Source organism: Plasmopara halstedii, assembly GCF_900000015.1.
Source record: "Plasmopara halstedii genome assembly, contig: Scaffold_3060, whole genome shotgun sequence".
In the NCBI taxonomy this organism is placed as follows: Eukaryota; Oomycota; class Peronosporomycetes; order Peronosporales; family Peronosporaceae; genus Plasmopara; species Plasmopara halstedii.
Genome location: NW_020189964.1, coordinates 3173132 through 3197267, shown reverse-complemented (window position 1 = coordinate 3197267; position 24136 = coordinate 3173132). Strand labels below are relative to the sequence as shown.

The following is a 24136-nucleotide window of genomic DNA, read 5'->3' as shown; positions in this document are numbered from 1 at the left end:
AGATCGTGATGGTCGGTCGCGATGGTAATCTTACCAACAAGATTGTTGCTGTGGCACTGGCTCCAGTCGAAGACTATGACAACTATATGTGGTTCAACAGTAAAATTCTACACCATGGCTTTCTACTGACTGCATGCCCAGTCTTTAGCGATCGCAACGTCAGCCCGGTGTCGGTCGCAGAATCACTCGGGATCTTCAACATGTTTTGTGTTGGTCACACCATCGGTACGTGGTCTAGAGTACATGTTTCGCTGGTATTCACATTCCAAAGGGAATATGAGAGCTGATAAGACAGTCAGACTAGCCGTGACTCAAGAGCAATTGGTGTGGGAGGCGAACGCAGCTTTGTCTCATGCCGAATACGATGTCGCTATCGGAAAGCTTAATGCTGTAAACCCAGCAGCTGCAATTTATCTTAGTGTCATACCTGCAAAGCAGGTTTCGAAGCTAGAAAGAAAGTACACCCGTCGAGTTTTTAATACGATCTCTGATGTTGCTGCTGAACTGCAAGAAGCGGCTACTTGATTTGTTCCAAGAAATGAAATCACTGCTGAACATTTTATTACTATAGAAGTGAACAGCATATTTAACAGCGCGAATTAGCACATCAACAGAGCGTCTGTTTTCAGTGTTGCTGCTCCAGTCTGCTGCCGAAAATTCTTCGACCATCACATTTCCAGTTCTATCATCGCAAATGACTCCGTGACTACGAGTCGGCGTTCCAATATTACCACCACGGAATTTTGAAAAAATGAAAAGCTACGTACTGACAAATGAGACGTGTGGACGAGTGCACGATGTACTATACAGCAAGCAGACGACTAAAGAGCAGTGCGCATCTCCGAGCACCCAGATACTGTTCATGGTGTCAATGATGGCGACAATTTGAGACTGGACGCACGCAATTGTAGATTTTTTTACTTTTCGGATCAAACCGCCCAACTACGTCGTCAATGTAGCCTGTCTGTTGGATGGCCTGTTTGATCAGTAGAACCACCGCTGACCATCTTGGTCGATCTCCATGCCAATGGTGTCATTTCGCCATGCCGTAAACCCTCATCTTAAATTTGCACCCTCTCTACCGCCAATAGCTCACCGCTCGGCTTGTCTGAAATGATCATATTATTGACACACTGGCATACATACACAACTCTTACTTTAGATTTCTTCCCAAAGATGCGCTAATTAGCCTGCAGCTTTTGTCACCTTTCGACTTGAATACATGACCAATCGTCTTATTTCACGATTTCGCAACCTGCTTGAGTCCAAACAAACCTTGATCAGCTGGAATGCAAAACCTTGAACCCCCTCGATACCTAACGAAATCCCCATGCGAACACTGTCTGACAGCACACTGTTGAGAAAGGCGGTGTCGACGTCCAGCTATTTTATTTCGTAACCAGATAAGGAAAATATCAGTAAAACGCAAATTAATTTCATGTCTGCCAACGAGGAAGGCCGCAAAGAAATCCACGTCGCACTTCTGTGTAAAAATATAGCCACCAACGCTGCTTTGTAACGCGCCGAACTGTCATTCTGGTCATTAGAAACACCACCGCATTCAATCGTATACCCTATACCCTGTAAATTCCCGTGAAACAAGTGTACATATATTGTTTTAATGGTGTTACCGTAATTTGGCGTTTCGACGCTAGCCATTGTCTGCGCTTCTGTGGTGGGCAAGTCTGTTTCTCGCCAATACTTACAGCATAAACGATAACATCTTCAGCTGAAAGATCTAACTCGTCAATCCTTGCACGCTTTAGGGATGGCAGGGTATTGTTCCCTTCAAACCATCTTCATCATCTGAACAAACCTCCCACATCAACATCATTCTGACTAACGAATTTACCAACGAATGAGCGGTCATTTATCTATAAGCGATTTTCGCAAGAGCAGCGGTCAACTATGAATCAGTGGTGAAGTATAAAACCACCGTGTACTTTAAAGACGCAGTGAAACGGACAGTTGATGCTGTTGGTACTTGTCACGTGATCGGGCGCTTAACAGGGAATGCATTCATGCACATCACTGTCATTCTTGCGGCGAGCGCAGCCGGCAAAAAATTGCCACTGATTTGATCTGGTAAGGAACTGACAAGGCCATTTTTGAGAAAACTGATGGAGTACCAGAAGAAGGCGTGGGTGAAGGTTTGCATGCTAAAGCGCTGTACTGATTTGCAGTTCTCTATGGTAAATACTAGCGATGAAAAGCTCTTGTTTTAAGCCTCGATGAGAGCTCATATCGCGAAGGAAGTAGAAAAAATGTGCCAGACGTGCGACATCAAGACGTTTGTCATTCTTGGTTTCCTTGCATTGTATCGTCAAGCTAGTGATATCGGCATTTACCAATACGTCAAGGACTTTTTGTAAGCCGTAATCAATTCGTGGAAGCAGAGTGACCATATGGTATATATCAAATATGTTAGCGCCAGGCCATAGTTAGTCATGTTGGTGTGCTTGTGGGTCTAGGGTTTACCCCTCACTCGGCAGATGAAGTTCCATGCACAACGTACGATCTATCATTGACCAACTCACGGTATCAACTCGGAAGAATTGTATTTATATTGCGAATGCCAAGCATTTCAAAAATCAAAAAATATTATTTTTGCATTGCCAAAAATACATGTTTACTGAAAAAGAATAAATTTGTTGGGCTTGAGTCCGTTAATAACTCCTGGTCAATGTCTTGACCAGTCACTCTTACGTAAAAGAAGACCGGCTTATACGCTAGGTAAAGACACAGATATCCGCCTTTCTGATGCATTCTCGGCAACGGCACGCCACAACTCAATCCTACTGAAACCAAAAGGAGTTATCAAATGGACCTAGGAAGTGGGAGACAATTACCCTCACTAGCGGAGGCCCACTTCCGTTAGATGGGTCTCGAAATAGATGGGCGGAAGTGGTGGCGTAAGCGTGATAAGATTCTGGTGGCAAAACCACCATGCTGGTGGTGGGTGCAAAATTTTTCACTTAATATACAGATCAAGCTAAGTGACGAGATCGTATTGAATAGGCTTCACAGAGAGAAGGTCTACTGTGCCTAGATCGTCTACAAGTATCACGTCGCATGAGTATCATTGAGTCCATCGAAGCATTAGCTCGCCAACTTCGTGGAATTGCGTGATTTCTCGCAGGAATCCTCACGAATGATACGCCCAATCTCCTACATGCGGTAATCCACTGATGCAAAGCCTTGCATGAATCGCGAGAAAACTATCTTCATCGGTGAGACCGCGGTATACTTTGTGGAGGTTAGAAACATGACCGTCGATTGCACCCGTGCACAGCATGTCGTATCTTGGTCGACGGGACTTGCGTCGATGTGCATTACTGCCCTCCTTGCCCGTGACAGTGAGTGGGAAGGGCAAGCTGACCGGATCGTTCCAAAAGACCAACGGTGCCTACCACGGGTCCCAGTGGCGAGTATGCGTTGATAGCGCGTTGTGGAAGCGGTGGATGGATCTTTAGTTTCCTTTACACGACATCATTGAGGGACGCTATCTCGTTTGGGACTTAATGAGGGATCTTATCTTCAAGGAGGGCAATGAAAAGTGTGAAGGCATGCGATTGGAATGTGTTTGTTCCTGCCGAACATATCTATCGCCATCTTCTGAGGGCTCGAGGACATTCAAAAAGCTGGGGTTAACGCTTGGAAGGAAGCGATCAAGTCTCGTGCACAAAGTTTAGTAAACCTCATTCTCCTGAGGAAGACATTATTTGTGGCTGGGCCCATCGTGTATGGCACGAGACTATTCCAACTCAGAATCGAACTCTATCGCTGCTACATGCTTTTCAGGCAGCGCCTACGACTGACATATTGCCCGCTACAATGTCTACGGAGAGAAATGTTTCGCGGCTTTGGAGACCAAAAAGACTGAATGTGATACGGAACCGTTTAACATGGAGGATAGAGGAATTCGACGACTGCATGGATGAGAGAGCAACATTCAAGATGAATAAAAGCCTGATTATCGAACTTAGTCCGTTCACATTAATATTTGCTACCAGAATTTGGAAGACCGGTTTCTTCATCTGTAATTTCCGTTTTCTAGAAGTCCGGAGTCTGATCAGGAAAATCCGTCGTGTAGGTGATAACATGATTTATTGACATTGTTTTCCACTGCTCTCCTATTAATGAAATATCACCAAAAGTGTGTCGGTCTAACAGTACTATAGTGCGCTCGAGTCAAAATCGCGATGCAAACTGAGTAACACGCAAAGTGCACGCAAGCCGACATGCATCCATATGCATCAGAAGACGAGGAAAAGTCAGAAATGGTGCAAGGCTTCAAAATTTCGTGTGTCTTGTGTGCTAGATCAAGAGCGGGGTAAAGTAAAAATTAGAATAAACAATGGCGATGGTTAGTAACCGTGCTCACTAGAATCAACAATGAGTGGTACAGGCTAAGCAAAGTTTGGGTTAAATACAGCAAGATGATGTCGAAGATTCCGCGACATTAAACTCTTAAACGTGTTCAGTTCAAAGTTTGTCTATATTATTATTTATAGACGTAATGACTTCTCAAGTTCAAAGAAGAAGAGGACTACTTAAAAGGAGTTTATCTTGATAGACCAGTAAAAGACAAGTATTTCAATCAAATTTTGCAAAAGGTGGGTAAAGCCGAAAAAATGTTAGAGCTTTAAGGCTAGCAGATTCACCTTGGTCTGAACTTGCTTTCAATAGCAACTATCTCATTTCACCGAGTACGGGAGATGAAACAGCAAAAGGCTGACATGTCAGCAGCGTGAGCAACTTCGCACTATGTTCCACAATGTATGATAGGAATTGTCAACTGATTCCGACAAAAAGAATGAGAAAACGAGTGGAATGCAACTTTCTTTTTGCCTGGGGGATTGTAACTTTGGTCTTACCAGCCCACTCCAAAGCAGCTTACCAACTGACTACACGATGTATAACGACGTTTTGCTGAGGCGACATCAGCGAATGCTTCTACGTCCGTATCGACGTGTATCATACCTACTCTTATTCTTACTGGAGTATTATTTATTTGTGAGATATATATTTTTCTGATTATTTTTTCAGAAAAAATACATTCAGCTATTTTAACTAGATTAATCAAATTTAAATATATAGATTATTTTCTAAAACTGCACTGGATCAAAAGTCAAGTCTTCTTGTTGAACCGACACAGAGCAATTTGATGCAAAAGCACCTGCAGGAAAGTGTGGGCTTAGCCCCCGAAACATCTCAATTGTATTTATCCAGTTTTCCGATAGTCGAGGAGACTATTGCACCAAGGCTCCGCATGAAGATCGATGTACCCGCGCACTGGGAGCTTAAAGCTCATTCATTTTCGTCCATGGAGTTTAAGCCTCCTGACGAAGCTCTTTCGATGGGGCATGAGCCTCTACCAATTCCAGCGCTTCCAATGTACATGCCTCTTGAAAATGGTCGTGTGCTTCGTCAGGGAGCTAAAGACGAGTGTGGAATGGCTGTCTCGTTATCTTGCGAAAAAGCAACTTGTAATCATATTACGCCAAAATCGACTGTTTTCGTTTCGTCATTGCTGGAAATGCTTCCACGGAATATCTTCTTGCGCCCACAAGCGAGTGTACGACAGTTTGTGAAATTGAATGGTCCACGTGAAACTGAAGCAGGCTACGCACTGCGACCTCGTCGCGTTTTTCGTACGCTTCCGACCACCTTTCTAGCTTGGCAGAACACGCAGCGTGGCTTCGGGTTCGCCGTGAGGTCACGGGGTGAGGAAGGATTTTGCTTGTCCGATGTATGTGTCGAATCTGCCGACAGAAAGCAAGTCGAACCAATATTTTCTTTTGGTGATCCAATAGTAGCAATAGATGATGGATCGGCTTTTCAAAATGTGTGGAATGTAGCACACCCAACAATACCTCCGCTGGTAGAGCGGGCAGAATCAGTACCTAGTTTGTCGGATAGCGAGACCGATGAGGATAATGACGACAAATTGACTTCTGGCCTCCCCCTATTGTCGTGGAAACACGCACTGGAGCTATTTGAAGATAAAATCGATGATGAAGTAGCTGAGTTGTATGAGGCTGGCGAAATGCTGGGAAGAGAAAGAGGAGTCTACAGCTTTGAGCGCTATCGCCATTTGATTCGGCAAGAACGCGCATACAACAGTTACAGACAAGAGCTAGTAGAACGACTTCCCCAGGTACAGAAATTCGAAACAAAGACTTTTTTTATGCTTATTCTGATTGATCTTATCGATTATTGTAGCTTCTTAAAGTTATTTCGACACAGATTGGACACCTTGATCACGCACTGCTTGTACACAATAGTGAAGAGGATCGAGATATTCCCATAAAAAATGTACGATTTTCCCTTTTCAGACGTGATCTACTACTTGTGTTGCTTAACGTGACAGCATCGCATTTATGTTTCTTGCCAACTTCTTTGTATTTAATTCAGCAGAAGTGAAGTGATCGCATGAACGAATTGACCTCGAAATTATCATCCTGGAGCTTTTTCAAAACTGTGGTGCTCACTTGTGCGAGTATTTAAACAGTGCCTGAGTGTGGTCCACACCATGACTCGTTGACGGGGTGCATTCTTTATCATGGAGAACCTAAACACTTGACTTTTGTGCACTTTGTCAACGCACAAGAGCCTCGCTGTACTGGTACGATAGGAGAGTCTGTGTGCCTTGCGTCATGCAATATATAAATAGTTTCGTTAGCGAACATGGTAAAGCAAAGTATGAAGTTACATCAGACTTCATTTGAATATACATCGCTCGAGAAATTAAAGTAAGTGCAACGGCTTTAAATCTGTGCAGGGCGTTCTCTGTGCGTTGTTTTAATAAACTCTCTGTGAAAGGCTACACAGCAGCCCCGCGCAAACTTATAGAGAAAGTCACCCTGCTTGAATACAAATTATTGATTCGTGAAAGTTTGGATGGAGGTAATCCAGCATTATCTATGGGTGAGTAATCCAGCGATATCTATAGGTGAGTAATCCAGCAATATCTATGGGTGAGTACACATTGCTGGATTACCTCCACGGGTTACGTACTCTCATACCGGAATATCTAGGGTTATTAGAAACAGCATGTTCTTGTCAACTGAAGAACCCGATGTAATAAAACCAGTCCGAGACTGGCACCACATGGCACTTCATCTTATAGGGTATGTACGGTGATAATGTGTATGTACACCTCACACTTCTGCTCAATTGTGCGATTGCAATATTGTACAATTGTGCCATTTCATTTTCCGCTTATGCTGAATTGCAAAGTCGGAGTTTATGACGATGACGAAAGCAGATACCGATATGGATTATCGTATGATAGCTTTTGAATATCGCGTGGTCAAAGCTGCAGCGAAGGGTTACTTGATAGCAAAAAGGATATACATACAAAGTTTTCATCAAGTTGAGAGTACAAACTCAGCTCCAAGCCGTTTGTAATTTATACCGATCATGCGTCGCTGCTCACAGCGACTTCTTCACCACGTCTCTCATCAAGAACGGCAAGATATTTACCGACCTTTGCCGACTGAACCGTCGAATCAATCAGATCAAGATGTACTGTTACTTGCAGACCTCTTTCTCGATACAACTATTTTTGAGACAGGAATCACGGCTTAAGCAACGGAGCAAACAGTAAATGTTAAATGTAGTGTGTTCAGCCTTCTCTTCCGTAAACGTTCTTAATGAAATAAAGCACTTTCAACTCGAGTGACAAGTTTGTTTCGATATCCCGATATTAATCTCCTTCAAGAAAAGATTTGTTGAAACAATCACGCGTTCCTGTTCTTCTTCAATTCAATTGCAAAATTCATTCATACAAAATGAAACACCCAGCTGTACAATGAGCGCCACAAATGTTGTGAAAGTCGGTATTCATGTACTAGTTTTCGGCCTTGAACACTTCCATTTGCTCCCAATCATCTAGTCAATTTCTGTCGTTGATAACCAGCCCATGTGCGTTCGTTGCGTCGTGATAGCTCGCGCATGGCATGTTTGTCCAGTTGCAAGGATTTGACTTTCTCAGCGGCTATAGTTGAAGCAGCAGCTTACTCATTACATCAAACGTATGGTAAAACATTCGCTCATGACCTCATTTTATTCGTAAAAATTTGACCAATTTGACCGTCAATATCATCTTCGACACCAACATTCATCTTCTCATCGTCTTCGTTTTTCGTCTTGTTGCTCTCCTCTCTATCACTTTTTTCGTCGCCGTTATCTTCTTTGCGCTAATTTTTTTTCTTACTGCCCGCTTTTACACTTTTCTGATCTCGTTTGCCTTCTCTGCTTGATACCAACCAGCTGTTGGCTTCATAGAGAATTTCACTAGAGGCTTTCTATGATTATAACTTTTGTCTTCATCCAAGTGAAGTTGTGCAGCGTTTTCTGATTTTGACACGGACCAAATGTACCTTTCAAGAATTCGGCATTTTCGCTCATAATCCACGGAATATTAAAATACTATCAGTTGACTTAGAACCACAAATGTGCCCAGAGTAGATATGAGCCTTAACACGAGCCATGAATCGACACGACACACTCTTAATATTATGTTATTGATAAAAAAATCAAGCACAACATGTACAATATGTTTGAAGGAAATAATTGCTAAACTTATTCTAATTCTTTTGTTCTACTCACGCCACGAGAAATATATAATTACATTGAACACTTAATGCTTAGCAATCTCGTCGCTTCCACCTTCTTTGTTTTCGTATTCTCCGATTTCTTAGTCTTCGTTTAAGGTGGAACTTTCCTCTTCATTTTCGTCATCAACGGCCGAACCCACTGAATCTTCTTTATCGTCTTCATCTTCTTCACTATCTTTCTTCGTGTTTGGATCAACTCTGACCATCCGAGTCTCTGAGTCGTAAACGTTGACCAATTGTGCCATACCACCATCAGCATGAGACGCAATATGACAGTGAGCGAATAGATTTCCCACCATATAATCGCGCGGTGTAAAGCGTATCTGTACTCCACCACGAAAAAGTGGTAACGTATCCCGCCAGTCCCCCAAATCAAAAAGAACGCCATCTGGATCAGTAATGTCATCCATATTTGAAATTTGGAAGTGTGTCGAGTGCATATGAAATGGATGATTCATTGTATGGCAATTACTGGACGAGGATAAATGTCCAGTCGCGGGAGTAGCATTGTCATCAAGATTGCAATTCCATAATGACTCCTTTCTGTAATCAGTAACCGAAAGCTCCCATTCTTGCACCTCATTCACGCGCATTGAGTGGTTAATGTTTGATATGTTTAGTGTTTCATGATTGACACCAAATACAATGTCATTTTCCATCCAAACTGAGAACTCGAACGCGTATTGTCTGTCCTTTTCTATCAAAGGATGAGATTTCGATGTTCCGATTGTGTCTTCCATATATGCTGGTCGCTTCGGCAGTACTGATGGAAGGTGCATAAAATTAGCTGTGATGTCAAGGTCAATGTCTAAGTCGTTCATCTCTCGCTCGACAACATTAAATTGTACGATGCGCTGAGATGGCACTCGATGTTGATTTACAAGACCTAGTAACTTATTGCGTGAACTCGCACAGTCAGTCTCAAGGTAGAAGGTTCCAATTTCAGTACAGATGATTGCCACATCAGCGCGTCCGCCTGGTGGAAGAACAATCACTTCTTTTGCTTTTGGTCGCGTATAGTAAATGCCGTCCATAGCAATCACTTCCAGCATACACCCACTTCCATAAGTTGTCACAAGCTCAGCCACATTATTCGCAATAGCATTAATGAGGCGCATGCGCTTGTATTCACCTGCTACAAAATTCAGCTTTGGTAGATATTGTCCATTTGCAAAGACTGTAAGCAGTGATGTGTCATTTAAAGGAGCATCTGCCTCGTTCTCAACGACTTCAAGGTCAGTGTCCCAAACCTTATCGTCGTCCTTTTGGTCTGATACTTTTCTGCTATGACTATACTTGTTTTCAATTGCTTCTTGAAGATCGTCGTGCTTATTCGAGCAATTCTCAATACAAAAAGCTTGTAAGATAACAATCAGATCCTCCATTGCCGCTAATTCTGTTGGAAAATCATTTAATCGATCCACAACAATAAGTGCACCTGCCATCATTCCTTGTAAATGTGAATTAACATTGCCATGTGTGTGTGAATGGTACCAGAAGGTACCGGCCGGATGATCCTGTCGAATGTCATAAGAGTATATTCGCTGTCCTCCTGGTACCACATCAGGCATCACATTATCGGCATTACCCACTGGTGGTAAATGCATTCCATGTAAATGCAAGTTGGTATTGTTACTCTTTCCACCTTCAAGTGAATTAGTGACCGTGACAACAAGGCGGTCTCCAGGACAAACTTTTATAGTCGGCGCTGGAATATGTCCACTGTACGATCTGGTATTAAAATCCACATAGTCACTCGTAAAGCGCGTGACTTGTACAACTAAATTTATGCGCAATTCACCAGCTTCAATCATGGCTGTTGGTCGATCGCCCATACCTGAGGAAGAACTGTCAGTGCTGAGCTTGGTGATCTGTTTGGCACAGTCAGACTGGTACATAATCGGTTGGCGAAATGACTTATAGTCATTCATAGCCGAGGTCACCGCAATGACAATGGCAAGAAATGCGCTTTGTAGATAGACAAGAAGAGCCATGCAACTTGGACTTGCAGCTTAAGCAATGCCACGGGCAAAGGCGAGGTCAGGAAGACGCATGTTTGTACGCATCATACGATTGTACAACAGCTGGTAGCTCCTCGATTTTAATATGCTTTGAAAAAAATTGCCTCAAAAGTTATTTCATCGAGTTTTAGTTGCTGTCCAATGAAACTGCTTCGTTGAGCTATAAATTCGTCAACATTCTATAACTGGGAGATGTGGAAGACTCTTGTCCTTATAAATCGTTTGAAATCGTTCGCCGCGCGACCACTTACACGCCAATGCGTGTTGGTTGGTCGCACGAATCGAGCTTGAGAAGTCGTTCCAGTTCTGAGTACAGTCCCGCTCATCTCCACGAGACAGCTGTATAGCTAGTGTCTAAGGTCTTATTTGCCGTAAGGTCGGTCTCCATCCACTAATGAAAGACACGCCGAGATGGACAGATCGACCGTTTCTGTAAGGAAATTAAAGTGAGAGGGTGCGCTTGATCGTAAGAATCCACGACATCAGGAAAAATTTAAGACTGACACATCCACGCGTTTTCCGACGGAGAATATTTCCCATATTTCACCACTACCGTTAACGGCTTTGTTGTACCCGCCAGTCCATCAAACATCTCACATAAAACTGACTTATTCATGGTCATCGAGCAACTCCAGCAAAGGTCCATGTTTAAACAGCTGCTCCTGAAGGAGCCCTCTGAGTCTTGTAGTGTGTCCAAAAATGAAAGAACGCAGATCTCGGAATCACTCACTTGGCCTTACACACGCCTAGCGGCTTACTACGCGTCCCATCACATTCGACTGACACTCCCTAGCCGAATCGTAGGTAGCTAATCCACGTAGAAATCGGGATGTATATTATTCTCTGTGGGATGTTATGATTATCACTCAATAATTACAATTGCGATTCGGCTTGATATAGTGCAGTCGCGACTTAGTACTTAAACCGCAGATACTGCATGCGTGGGTATATAAAAAATAGCATTATCGCCTAACGATTGTATCGTGTGCTTTACCCGCCATTGGCCTCGACATGTAGCATTTGTATATCCGAACTCTCAGTCACTGCTTCACTCACACTTTTCGCAAGACGCTAAATTTCAATAATGCTACCAATTTGTAGCAGTATCAAAGAAAAGCGTGTCGAACCAACACATTTCTAAGAATAAGGCGATGCCTGTAAAAGCATTCACTGCATTAAATAACTCTTAAACAATGAGTGGGAGCAACTTTATTCAGCACCACCGTCTACCAACGTTAAATCTACAAAGAATATCCCTACCACACAATCACATTTTCTATCTAACTCTTTGTTTGCGGATGGTCAGCGGTTGACCTGTGTCAAGCGCAACGAATAAGGTTTATTAAGACTTTACTGTATAGCGCAGATCTCTATGAGATGCTCAAGCCATGTTTACAAAACATTTGTCGAGGAACAGTTTGGCTGTATCCTTATGAGACACAGTTCTGCCGGTGGATGCGGCATCCGTTTTGCTCAGACATCCCATAAAGACAACGATGCCGGTTTCCCGATCGCATGTTATGGAAGAGCGAAAAGAACTGTCAACACTTCGCCAAAACCGGCAGTTTGACCAAAGGTTCTGCCCAATGCGGCGAAAATTTAACCAGCTGACATATTTCTACCAGTCACATCTATTGGATACTTTCCAAGCTTTCGAAGTTCAAGCTCTGTACACCCAAGATCATGTTTCAGTTGAAGCTGAGGTTCAACCTCAGTACACAACTGATTTATGAATCCGGAACCTAAGGTTTTATTCGAAGAATCTCTAGCAGCCCTTGGCTATTTTGCATGTAGCTAGGAACCATAGCTCATTATCGATTCGGGTGTAAATTTTCCTTAAAGGGCTTAAGTCATTCTCCATCCCTCCAAGTCGGAATGTCCTTCTCCCCCCACGTCGGGAATCGCTTCCTCGTCGCACAAGCGTGTGTTGTGCTTGAGGGGCTGTTTGTGAACAGAGCCCGGTTACATTCTGATTCTGAACGAACCCGAATTGAGGCACGGGATAATGAGACTCTATCACACAGCTTTAAGAAATACGTCCTCAGCCGTCCCAGTGCCAATTGTTATTATTGGATTGGTTACGGGTCGAACAATGTCGGCAAAGTTAGTGCGAATGGATGGTCAGGCCAGGCCACACCCTCAAATCCTTTTGGAAGGGGAACTGGTCATTTTACAATAGCCAAAATTTTAATATACTATCCACATGCCTTGCTTCCGGGTGAAGTATCCAAGAAAAAGAATGTCACTGACTTTAACTCAGCTTCCTCTAGGCGAAAGAGCTACGGCAGCCCCGCTGCAGTATTACTGAATCTCACAAGTAGTTGACAATATCTACCAAATAAGTCGAGGGAACTAAACTTAGTGCAGCTGATCATGGTGTTCTTCAGCACACCCTCGGTATTGCGACGAAATTGTGGTTGCATTATCCTTGCTATAAGCATTTACAATTCGTCACTTGCCATTTGCCTTTCCGACACATTGTTTCGGCGCCGAATATAAAATTAACATTCTCTTTCCAAAAGTACTTCGTGATTTGTAGAAGATAAGCGTTAATGACGACATCATGTTCACGCCAGCTCGTGGCTGACAGCATCGGTAGGATCATTGAGGATAGCTGTTCCACTAACCACACTCAGTGCTTGGCGAGAATTTAACGGGGTCAAACGTACCTTGGTATGAAGGGTGGATCACACATGATGGTGTAACTACACAATGGTGTGGCTACACCTTAATAAAAAGCTACTATGTGGCTGGACGGCCAGTAGTTATGCATTTTAATTAGGTGTTACTTTCTAATTTGGAATCCCTATATATTTAGATATAGGCGGCTTTGTGCAAATAAAACAGAAACATATAGTTTACTATCTACGTGAACAGGCTCGTTCGTCCTTGCGTCCCGTTTATGCCGCCATCCCATGGTTCAGGGCTAAGTGGGAGAGGAATAGCCGAGCGGCAAGCTGATGGCAGCCCTCTCACCGTCCGTAAAGAAGTCGATGACTTCCTGTCTAAATGTCTTACGACACATTCGCGATGCGATAGCTGAGAGCCAAGACATGCAGACGGAAGAAACAAAAGAATCGCTGAAAACTTTGAGGTCGGAGACCTGGTTATACTAAATGCGAAACCCCTACCTACACATTCTGTTCCTGCGTTCTTTAAGACGAAGCTATGTCTACGGTTATCGAACCTCTTAAAGTCGTGGTCACGCTAGGCTTTGCGTATACACTGAACCTTCCGAGTAGGATGCGCACCCACCCGGTGCTTTATGTGGGCATGCTTAAGCCGTACCAATATCCGGCACAAGTGAACGTGAAAGCATTGACCAACGTGAGGCAGTCGGTGCACAAAGTGCTCCAAGCTTCGACGTCTTCAGCACAGCGGCATTCGACCCCAGCATGATGCTCGGCGGATTCCCGATCGCGACGGATCTTGTCCTCAAGTGCTCGATGAGCATCGCGAGTCATCGGACGGCGATCGACGAGGATGGTGGTGTCTACTAAGACGTGGATCGTCTTGTGCGTCGACAAAGTCGAGAGGTTCAAACACAGGAGTCGGGGATACCCAAACTCCGATGACTCGTGAAAATTTGAAGGGTTACTTCAGCAAGACTGCCCAGACGACGTGGACGCTTATGATCAGAGGTTTTATGACTTTCCGCGTCGTCGTACGCCCCGCACTTCTCGGCTGTAGCCAGGGAAGCCGAAGGAACATGAGCTTAGCCCAAGTTATGATCCTGAGCTGCTGTGGTCGTCGGCTCACTCGTGTGAGAGACCACAGAGCTCGCGAAAGCGTGGTGGATTAATCCATACGTCACAGGGCGACAACACGAAGGAAGTCGGCGTTGTGCCTTGAGCTTGGCAATTTCGAGCCAAAACTGTCGTTCCACGTGCGCGACCGTAAGTTGAACAGGAAGGAAAGTTTCCGGTGCCGCTGCACCCACCCCACAAAGAGCAATTCGTCATCAGCAGCAGTTTCGTCAGGAGCGAGCACCACATGAATTGTCCGCATCGCGGGTACAGAAGCGCCTCCTCTTTGAGCGCGAAGTCCAGCGCGGTACCTATCCATTGGGATTTCTTGAGGTGCCAAAAAGCGATATCAAAGAGCTTCTTGTTTTTCAAGCTCAGCTTGGGTAGTGGTCGGTGGCCCGACTATGTAGAGCGATACAGGCGGCTTTCCCACAAATAAACAAAGTAATTTAATTTACATTCTGAACGAAAGGGTTTTCTTTGCCTTGTGTTCAGGTTGCAGTTACTCTTGGAGTAAGCAGATCGCGATCTGCTACAATCGTACTGGTTCTAGTTTAGAACGAAAGATCATCGACTTTAGCGTAGCTTTCTATAAGCGAAAGAGCTAAGGTAGCCCCGCTGCAAGAGATCTTAGCGTTAGGCTGACAGATGATGAATGACGAACCTCGCTCCTCTCCCAGTGCAAAATTTTTATTTCTTCGACTTCACAGTCTTCCAATTTCTTCCACGTATCCCCCGGGGATAATTCATCGATCTTTATTAGCGCTTTACTGGAGGTTGTGAGGGGGACTTACAACCCCAAGGACAACCTGTCACAAATTCATGTGTGAATAATTGTTTTCGCCACTTACCAATCTAGCGCACGGTGGGTCGGTCACACTTGATAAGGATGAAGCATCTTTCTTAGTTCAGGGTCTAATCCTTCTACTCTCGACTACTTTACACCCACAACTCCACCGGCTCTGGTACACCCAGTCACTTTTCCTCCATCAGTGTAGCTGAAAGCTGCCCCTTACCATCTTGTCAGCGACAGACTTTGGGGATACAACATGCAGTTGGCATTTCCCACTTCAACAGGTATACGAGACGGACATCGCATTTATAGTTGCTTGTTTCTTTCCCACCTGAGACCGCAGCTCACTGCAGATTCTGCTTTCCGAGATCTGCTTGAGGCCTTCTAAAAATACCATTGCTATCACTTTCATCAATCTCATGTCCTACCCGAAAGCTATATCAGCTTCATACCCACGAGAAAAGCGCTCTTGCTTTCTTCCGTCTTCATCTGGTATTCTTTTCATATATATCGCGCACAATCGGCGCATGATGCCCAATCATGTCAATATCATCCCCTTTCTAAGCCCGGTTGAAATTAGCAAGTAGGATAATTGTCAATCAATTTCTCAGCAAGGCCTAAGCCACGTCGTGGAGGTGTTAACGGATACTGTGGGCTACCTAAACCATCATAAAAATACGGCAAAGTACATAGGGACGTTGTAACGGGGTTGCACACACATATCATGTACAATAATACACCTCACATATCTGTACGATTTGTGTGACTGTAAATTACTAAAAGCATCGAAGTATCGGAACCTCTAAAACAATGATATCCCGCATCTCGTGGGCTGGTAGTCGAGCATAAAGAACAAAGATAATCTTATTATCGGGAAAAGTAAAACGTTCATAAAAGAATTCGAAATATGTATTACTCTTATAACAGCAAATCAAAAACTAGGGTAAGTAACGTTTGAGTCTCTCAGTTCCGCTCTCTAAAGTAATGCACGAACCTATTCTTTGTGCGTTTGCTCACAGTAGTAATTAATGTCATAACGGGTGAAAATGTGATTTGTTGGACATATTTAAACATCAGTTCTTAGCTGCCTGCCCCAGTGGAGTGATGTAAACTGAGATTCGCTCAGGTCGCGAACTATCAGCTATCTCATGAAATTATCTCACCAACACAAATTTAATATAATCAAGTCCTCTCACATAGAAAATGACATTAATTTGTACTAAATTATCTAATCGTCGAACGACACAGTTGGTTCAAACTCTCTGTGAGCAGTTGTTCAAGGTAGCTACTAATGTCAATCGCTAAACATACAAACCTGACATATTGAATTGAGCCGCATGAGCACATCATGTGTACCCAGCGCCTATGGTGCAGCATGTACCTGTGTGCACGGTTAAGAGTTTATCAAAGGTAGTTTCACTTGAGACAAAGTTACGGTCACTATGTTTTGATAACACATCTACTGCTTGTTCATCTCCGACTTTGAATTTGTCCAGCCCTACCGAAGGTACCAAGACTAGCAGTATGAGTATATATATACTTTGTAAGTAACTCGAATTGTACTCTATCACCTCCGGACAACACCTTCAGCAATTGCGTCCATTGCTGTGGATGCTTTGTTTGAAGTTAACATTTGCCTTCTTTACTTTCTTCGAAGACCCAGACCATTATTAAATAAATGTGCTGTTCGGACCGTGCTAATTGTCAACAGGTATCATCGCTTCAATTGTCATTTGTACATCCTAGGATATTTGACGACATTCAAAGTCTTTCCTGGAACAACTCGAACGTGTCAATACTAATTACATGCTAAATTAAGGCCTTCCACGTTTCAAAAAATGAAAGCCAGCTCTTTTCTCTGACCTTACTCAGAGTCATCTCAATATTAAACCGATGTACAGAGATAGACTTCCAAACAAAGTACAACATTGCACTCTTTTCTAAACGATCAGGTAGGTCGCCTCTTTTGTGGTCATCTGTGACACTGACGTCGAACGACGAAGCAAATCAATCTGGTTTGTCTTCCAGACGGTCTTGGTGCTCGTAAGCACTTACATTACTCCGTAAGCCTCGACCATAAAGCTATAAGTGCTTTATTTGCGTGTATGCCTCCTCCATCTCGATTCCTGCATTTGTTAAGCTTTCAATTGCATTGCGACGCTGTGATTTTTTTTTGTAACTGACGCATAGCGGGTTTTGTTAAAATTAGATCACAACCCTAGAGCCGGATTTTCTAGATGTAATCGAGGTGTAGGTAGAGGAGTCCTGCCGATTGAGCGATCAAGCGTTAGACAGAAGTGGCAGCCCACTTAAGCTTATCTGCCCAGCAGATAATAAGCGGCCTGTGGTCGGCCTGGACACACTTTATACGCAAAAACGGTGCCTCAGACTTATGCAGGAGGCTAGCAAGCAGCAAGAAATTGGTTTAGAAGAGATGCCTTTAAGGTGTCGACTCCAAATCAAAGCTCGAAATATTAGAGCGTTTTATCACTGCTATTGGCAGATCGCCGCATTGCTCATCGTAGTGCTGATAAACGACACTGCCGCGTCATCGGACGCTTCAAACGATTTCATCACGGATGGCACAACCACATACTGCTGGGAAGTAGACACATCTGTATACTCTAACAAAGTTGATGTCTCAACGGTGAATATGGTAAGCGCTCAAGGCGACGAATGCCCACTTAAGCTTTCTATCACTTTCCCCTCAGACAATGTGTATGTTCATACATCGGTGGACATTTCATGGAATGCAACGGCGCGACTAGCTACGAGCGGTTCGATTGATACCAACTCCTTTGGTGTAACTGAATTAGTATCTGGTTTGGACCGCATCTCCCAAAATTACTACCAAATTATGTCTTCGCGTCTGCGAACGTGCACGACGGGGGAAGATTGTAACCCGGTGACAACAAGATCCCAGTTGACAGAGAACACAACCAACATACCGCTTAATTTCACAGATGGGCTAGCTGAATTTTACACTTCAGAATTGTCATTTGACCAACCAGGAGATTACATCCTGGCGGCTCATTTAATCTTGCCAAGCTCCACTCCAACATTAAAGCGCTACGACTACGCCGTGTTTCTTAATGTACAGATCCTCTCGCAAGCAAGTGACTCAACTGACACTACCGCTACGCCATTAGCAGAGGCGAAGGGAGACACGAATAGCACAGGGTTATCAACGGAAGTCATATGCGTATTAATCATTAGTGGAATTGTTGTCGTGGCTTTGGTAGTAATCGGCGTTGCTATGCTACGCTCAAAAACTGATCGAGAACTGGACGTCAATTCTAGCAAACGGAACAACTCTAAGAAAAATCGTGGCATGTTTGGCTTTTCAAGCACTGGAGTAAAATCTGTCAGTGGTGTTGCCGTGGTGAGCGACGAAGAAGCGGAAGAATTTGCCATGCTCAGTATGCACGAAGCTACTATGTGTCAAAAGCGAGGAAGTACTTATTTAAGCGCTTTAAATCGTGGACGCCGTGACTCCACACCTCAAAAAAAAAGTGAAAGTCCTATTCAATTCGCTGGTCCACTGTGTAGTCAAAGCTTGGATCGCAAAGAGGCTATTTCTAGTGCTGACGATTCAAAACCAGGAGATATCACACCACAGAGCGTGAGTATTGAAACACCAGGTAATAATGGCCAGGGAAACTACGTTGGTATAGATAACACACCAAAAGCTCTTGTCCGCAAGCCTTCTCCGTATGACCAAACGAGCGCTCCACCAGGTCAAATTATGTTTAACGACATTACGGAAGACGAAGTGGAAACTTCAGATCAAACATCTGACGGTGTTGTTGGCGTGAAACGACAGCCCAACTTTGAAGACAGCACTATGTCTGACGTGACAGACCTGAACCTTACGGCTGTGTCCGTACGCATTAAACAGCATCGCTACTCCGCGGAGCAGATGGCAGCTGCACATATCAAGCAAGATGTACTGACAGCAGATGATCTGCGCGACTCAGAGACAAAGGGACCCATGGCGTTAAGCGATTTGCTCTCCTCGCAAGTGCGGTAATACTATCAGCGTATGGTAGTAACGAGCGGCTACAAATTGTGGAGACAGATTGGGAAACAGTCTTGTTAAAGTCTCGATTGGACACATCGTCGCTCATTGCTGCAATCTATTTTTAAAGAATCGCAGACGCGTATTAGACACATAAAGGTTAACATATTGAAATGCTATATTTGTAATATTTGATCTTGATGTAGACCACATAGTGAAAAGGAGTGGCTAGCTAAGAAACTCAGTAAACATCAAAAGTCAACAAGCTTATTTGTCAGCATGCGTATTCATACGTGTTATTTTTGCTCCAGTCCCGTATACCCTGGCCACGGCATCACATTTGTGCGTAATGACAGCAAGATCTTTCGCTTCTGTCGCTCTAAATGCCACAAGAATTTCAATCGCAAGCGTAACCCACGCAAGGTGAAATGGACAAAAGCCTTTAGAAAGGCCGCAGGAAAGGAAATGGCTCTGGACACGACATTTGACTTTGACAAGCAGCGTAACCGTGCCGTCAAGTATGATCGCAATCTCGTTAGCGCCACCATTCACGCTATTGAGCGTGTTACGCAGATAAAGGAGATGCGCGAGGCGGCTTTCTACAAAAACCGTATGAAGGATAGTAAGTCCAAAGCAAAGGTGCGCGATCTCCGCGAGCTGGAGCAGAATATCACACTCATTGAGCCGGCTGCGGCAGCGCTCAAGGATCAAGCACAGCTTAATAAGTTGACATCTAACCAGAAAGACGCGGCATACACAGAGAAGCCATCTTCCATGGTTTTAGATCAGTAGAGATAATGCTGCACAAATTGCTATTTCCTCATGCATCCAACTTATTCTACCGAGAACTTATCATGGTTCGACTCTGGATATGTAAGGCCCTTGAAGGAGTACATTTTAGAAGTCCCCGTAGACTACTGTGTCGAAGACGTTTGAAGCCGATAGGTAATCGAAATCCTACCAAGTTTGTTATATTTTTCGATTCCACATGGGGCCTTTTTAAATACCTACTTGTTCCCTCATGTCACACTCGCACATCACACCTCAGATTAAAATTTATAAAAACGACGACGTCTTTCGCTGCCATGCCTTGGTGTTAAGTTGGTGATTTGTCCAACTGTCGGTGACACTTCTTTAAATTAACGTATCTGCATTGCAGTGCCCAAATGTCCTCAGCCGTTTTTCTGCGTGAGCTCAATTTAAGCGTTAACCAGTCGAAAGCTCATCGCATGCAAATTCGTTGTTGAGCCTTCGACAGCACTAAGAAGCAAAGCTTTGCTTTAAGTCTTTCCCCGTGGATTTTGAACGGCTTCACTGTTACTGGAATTGAGATTCTGCACTCAAAAAGTATCTCAATTTCTATAGAATCTGGATTCGCGCAATCGCCTTGTTTATCTAAATTGTCAGGTTTCAGCTCCAGTCTGTTGTGACTGGAAGGCAAACGTATCTGTTTGCATTAACTCGCTATCATTTACATCTCCCTACCTAGAGTATGCGTTGGGCGCCTTCAATTACATTAGCTGTGCCAAGGTTTGCCGGTCGTTGCTCTTGATTGTTGTTCATAGAATTAGTATGTATGGTAGCGTTGAGCATAAGACGCCACCTTTCAGTTCGTCACGCAGTAAGGAACTTCAAATATTGCATGACCCTTCTGCGCTATCAAGAATGGAGCGGTTTAAGCGCTGCATTTGGGCTAAATAAGGTTCTCGTTGGCTTTTGCTAGCAATTGATTTATCAAGTTGATGTCAAAATATACGTGCAGTGAATAAGGTGCACTGCTGTCCTGACTTATTCAGCCCTTCATCTTTATGACATAAGATAGCATACAACGTAACTTCTCGATGACAGTGTGGTCCATCAAGTTTTGCCATTGACATGAAGTGTCGATGCATGACGCTATTTTTTTCATCTTGTTCCGTTATCCGATCTTAGCGTCTTTCGCAATGGCAATCCCGAACTTTTTAGTTTGGCGCTTTGGAAGTTATTAACCTGCTTTACCTTTGTGCGCTACGCTTTGAATTCAATTTTACCGCAACGCGTACAAGCTTAAATACATGCGAAGACATCAGAAAAATAAATAAGTGTGCGCGGTCGATATATTTGAAATCACCATATAGTATCTGAACATCCTACTTCATCACCCGCACGTCAACCATGATTAAGCTCTTCGACAGGCTGTACTTACCTGGGCAATCCGAGCAAGCATTTGATAGCTCCATACAATTCCGAGAAACTTTTGTCCAACGGCTTCCCAAATCTGTGACCAACATGATGCTGAAACACAGCTGTAGATTGGCGACATGTTTGATTGCCATGCAGTCATAACACAGCGAGTCACTGGAAACTAGGTGCCCCTGTGTGGGCTATCAACGTTATAGTTCATATGAACAGAGAAGCGCAGCATCGCTTTCGGATCAGGAGAGAATGGGGAAATAAAGGCCCCACGTTTGATTTGCATCAGTGTCAGATTTGAGCTTCAAAAGCTTGCAATATGCATTTAATGTTTTAAAGTCTACTGATGATTACACTTGAAAGTGCTCGATAATCACAAATCGCGCGGTATTCCAACTTCTTAATTGACACAAACGATCACTACCCGTAGTAAATCGTAAGAGCAAGAGCCACCCTTTGACATGCATAACTTTGCCGCACAAACAAATGATAACTGGCCAGCGTCTGCACCCACTTTGCGCTTTACGTAACAGAAGCCCGGTGGAACAAAGATACGGTTTAAACTAAACGGCTTGATGGGAAATACTATCTATATCGTCGGAAAAAAGGTTTCTCTCGTAATGCTTCAAGCTCTTTACGACGTCTTTCTGATAGTCTGAATCTCCCTGAGAGTAAATTTATGCGTAGCAGCCCAATGGATACCTCTCAGCTTTTCATCTAGTTCATGTGTAGTGTAATTCCTGCATTCACTGCTTGATCTTTCGGGTTTACATTTCCAAGACACGTCGCAATTTTATATTGTGCAGGATACCAAGCAGAAATTCGAGTACTCACGGCCTTTCCTCGAAACAAAGACAAGAACACCAGGAACAGGAACAGAAACCGGAACAGAAACCGCAACAGGAACAGAAACCGGAACAGGAACAATACCTTCGGGGTCGAAAAGAGTCAGGAACATTTTTGAGATTATGTACAGTGGAGTGACCATAGCTCTACAGCTGGCTGCAGGGTCTTAAGCGTCTATCCAACTACGCTTGATCTCGTTAGCAAGCCCGAACTTCTTAATGGTCATGAGTAGCTTTCTTGACTATGCGTTGCGAGTTGAACAAGCAAGACGCAATTTGGCTATGTTGTCTGATGACTCTGCTTACTTTAGGCTCATACGAATATGGTTGGCAGCACTCCTTGCATGCGCAAAACTGTGATAGTCAAGCCAGAAATGAGCCAATGCTATGTAAGCAAATTATTCAGAAAATCACCTTCAAATGATTACAATGTGATCTTTTGGCTTCTTTTTTAAGCTATACAATAAGGACATTATTTTCTACTTAATTTGATAGATTTATTTCAGCGAAACTCAGAATTTCAATACATGACTTAAAAAAACTGATACAGCACTTCTGCTATTAATTAAACATTTTTTACTATCCGCTCTACGTACATCATGCCTTATGCCACCGACGCCATCATATTGCTTTCATCGAAACAGCTAAGACTATTTTGGAATTTGAACCTTGTATAACTGACCAAAGTTATCTCGAACGTATATTTCGCAAGCATACTGAGCTCATGTACAAGTTGGATAAGCTCTTGTCAAAGGATGTAGAAATTTGGTGTTGGATATAGTATTTGGAGGTGGGTTCTAAACTTGGGAATCATCCGCAAATTTTGCCAAGTGGGAAATTGCAAGTGAGAAGCAGCGCTAGCGAATGGGGCTAGATATGAGAACCACTGACCAGGCAACAGGCTGATGTACTCTGACAGTTGCGCTGAAAATTACATCCTATCAGAGCAGCATAAATGAATAAGTAGCGCATAATACTTTTCATTATCACCGCGCAGTACGTAGTTATCACATTCATTCCCACAAATTATGAGACCACGGTTCCTACTGTTACTGGAGGATAAATTCCAAGACATGCGAATCTGAAGGATCAAGGATGAGGCGAAGCCAAACGCACAAGAAAAGTATCGCAGGTTTTAGTTGTTCTTATGGAGGTGTCACGAGGCCGACCGGAGGGCTCAGGTCCGAGCGTTTGACTCGGTGTTGGGAACGGAAGGTCGTTGTAGATGCAATTGTCGGAGGAAACGTCACTTACGAGGGACGTCCCATGAATATCATCAGCGATGTATTGTGGGATGAAAAACAGCCGGATTCTGGCTCAAATTCGCACCAGGATCGCCGCAGCATTGTGTGCAACCACCAGTGTACGCGAAAAAAGTTCATGCGATGCTTGCAGGAGGCGCGATGGCAGCGGTCACGCGGCAGATGAAGCAATAAATAGAGCCAATGCCTTAAACAAGCTATTTTCTGACGTGAAGCGGGTTTCTGTCATAGGAAATCGATGTGTAGAGAAATGACAATTTCAAGAGCGTGCTTGTAGGTTCCAGTGCTAAAAGGATGTTGAGGTCGACAAAATAGGAATCATCTCGTCGGGATGGCTGGAAGTAGCGAAAATGAAAAGTCGATACATGCAGGAAGGACAGCAAACGCTGCAGCACGCAATACAGAGATTACCGCACCAATTAACGCCGAAAGAAGGTATGAAAATTTTCATAACGGTGAATAGCGCACGAGAAGCTAGGTAAAACGCTGCAACTATCTTATGGCAGTGGTCAAAGCACGAGGACGAGTGGATTGCTATGTGATAGATAATACAGCTCACTATACCGCTCCTGCAATGGGAGTACAATATTGTTGAAGCTATTCCTGGCGGCGACGGACTTCTGCGGTGTAGTCTCTTGTGCTGTTCAATGCAAAC

General features: G+C 43.8%; 5 protein-coding genes across 5 annotated transcripts; 4 read left to right on the top strand and 1 right to left on the bottom strand.

Annotated features, from left to right (window-relative positions):
• Nucleotides 1–8: 8 nt before the first annotated feature.
• PHALS_07146 (mutatorlike transposase) lies at nt 9–525 on the top strand (the record flags this gene model as incomplete). The annotated part of the gene is made up of 2 exons (XM_024720564.1): nt 9–225; nt 296–525. 2 exons carry the CDS (start codon nt 9–11, stop codon nt 523–525), a joined length of 447 nt encoding a protein of 148 aa, XP_024585750.1.
• A 4642-nt stretch (nt 526–5167) lies between these two features.
• PHALS_07145 (uncharacterized protein) lies at nt 5168–6426 on the top strand (the record flags this gene model as incomplete). The annotated part of the gene is made up of 3 exons (XM_024720563.1): nt 5168–6160; nt 6226–6318; nt 6421–6426. 3 exons carry the CDS (start codon nt 5168–5170, stop codon nt 6424–6426), a joined length of 1092 nt encoding a protein of 363 aa, XP_024585749.1.
• Nucleotides 6427–8715: 2289 nt separating this feature from the next.
• PHALS_07144 (hypothetical protein F443_06937) lies at nt 8716–10618 on the bottom strand (the record flags this gene model as incomplete). The annotated part of the gene is made up of 2 exons (XM_024720562.1): nt 8716–8763; nt 8828–10618. The coding sequence occupies 2 exons, from the start codon at nt 10616–10618 to the stop codon at nt 8716–8718; spliced, it is 1839 nt and encodes a 612-aa protein (XP_024585748.1).
• A 6958-nt stretch (nt 10619–17576) lies between these two features.
• On the top strand, nt 17577–19994 carry PHALS_07143 (ribosomal l24 domain containing 1; the record flags this gene model as incomplete). Its single annotated transcript, XM_024720561.1, has 2 exons — nt 17577–19210; nt 19409–19994. The coding sequence occupies 2 exons, from the start codon at nt 17577–17579 to the stop codon at nt 19992–19994; spliced, it is 2220 nt and encodes a 739-aa protein (XP_024585747.1).
• Nucleotides 19995–23314: 3320 nt separating this feature from the next.
• On the top strand, nt 23315–23647 carry PHALS_07142 (uncharacterized protein; the record flags this gene model as incomplete). Its single annotated transcript, XM_024720560.1, has 1 exon — nt 23315–23647. The coding sequence occupies one exon, from the start codon at nt 23315–23317 to the stop codon at nt 23645–23647; it is 333 nt and encodes a 110-aa protein (XP_024585746.1).
• Nucleotides 23648–24136: the final 489 nt, after the last annotated feature.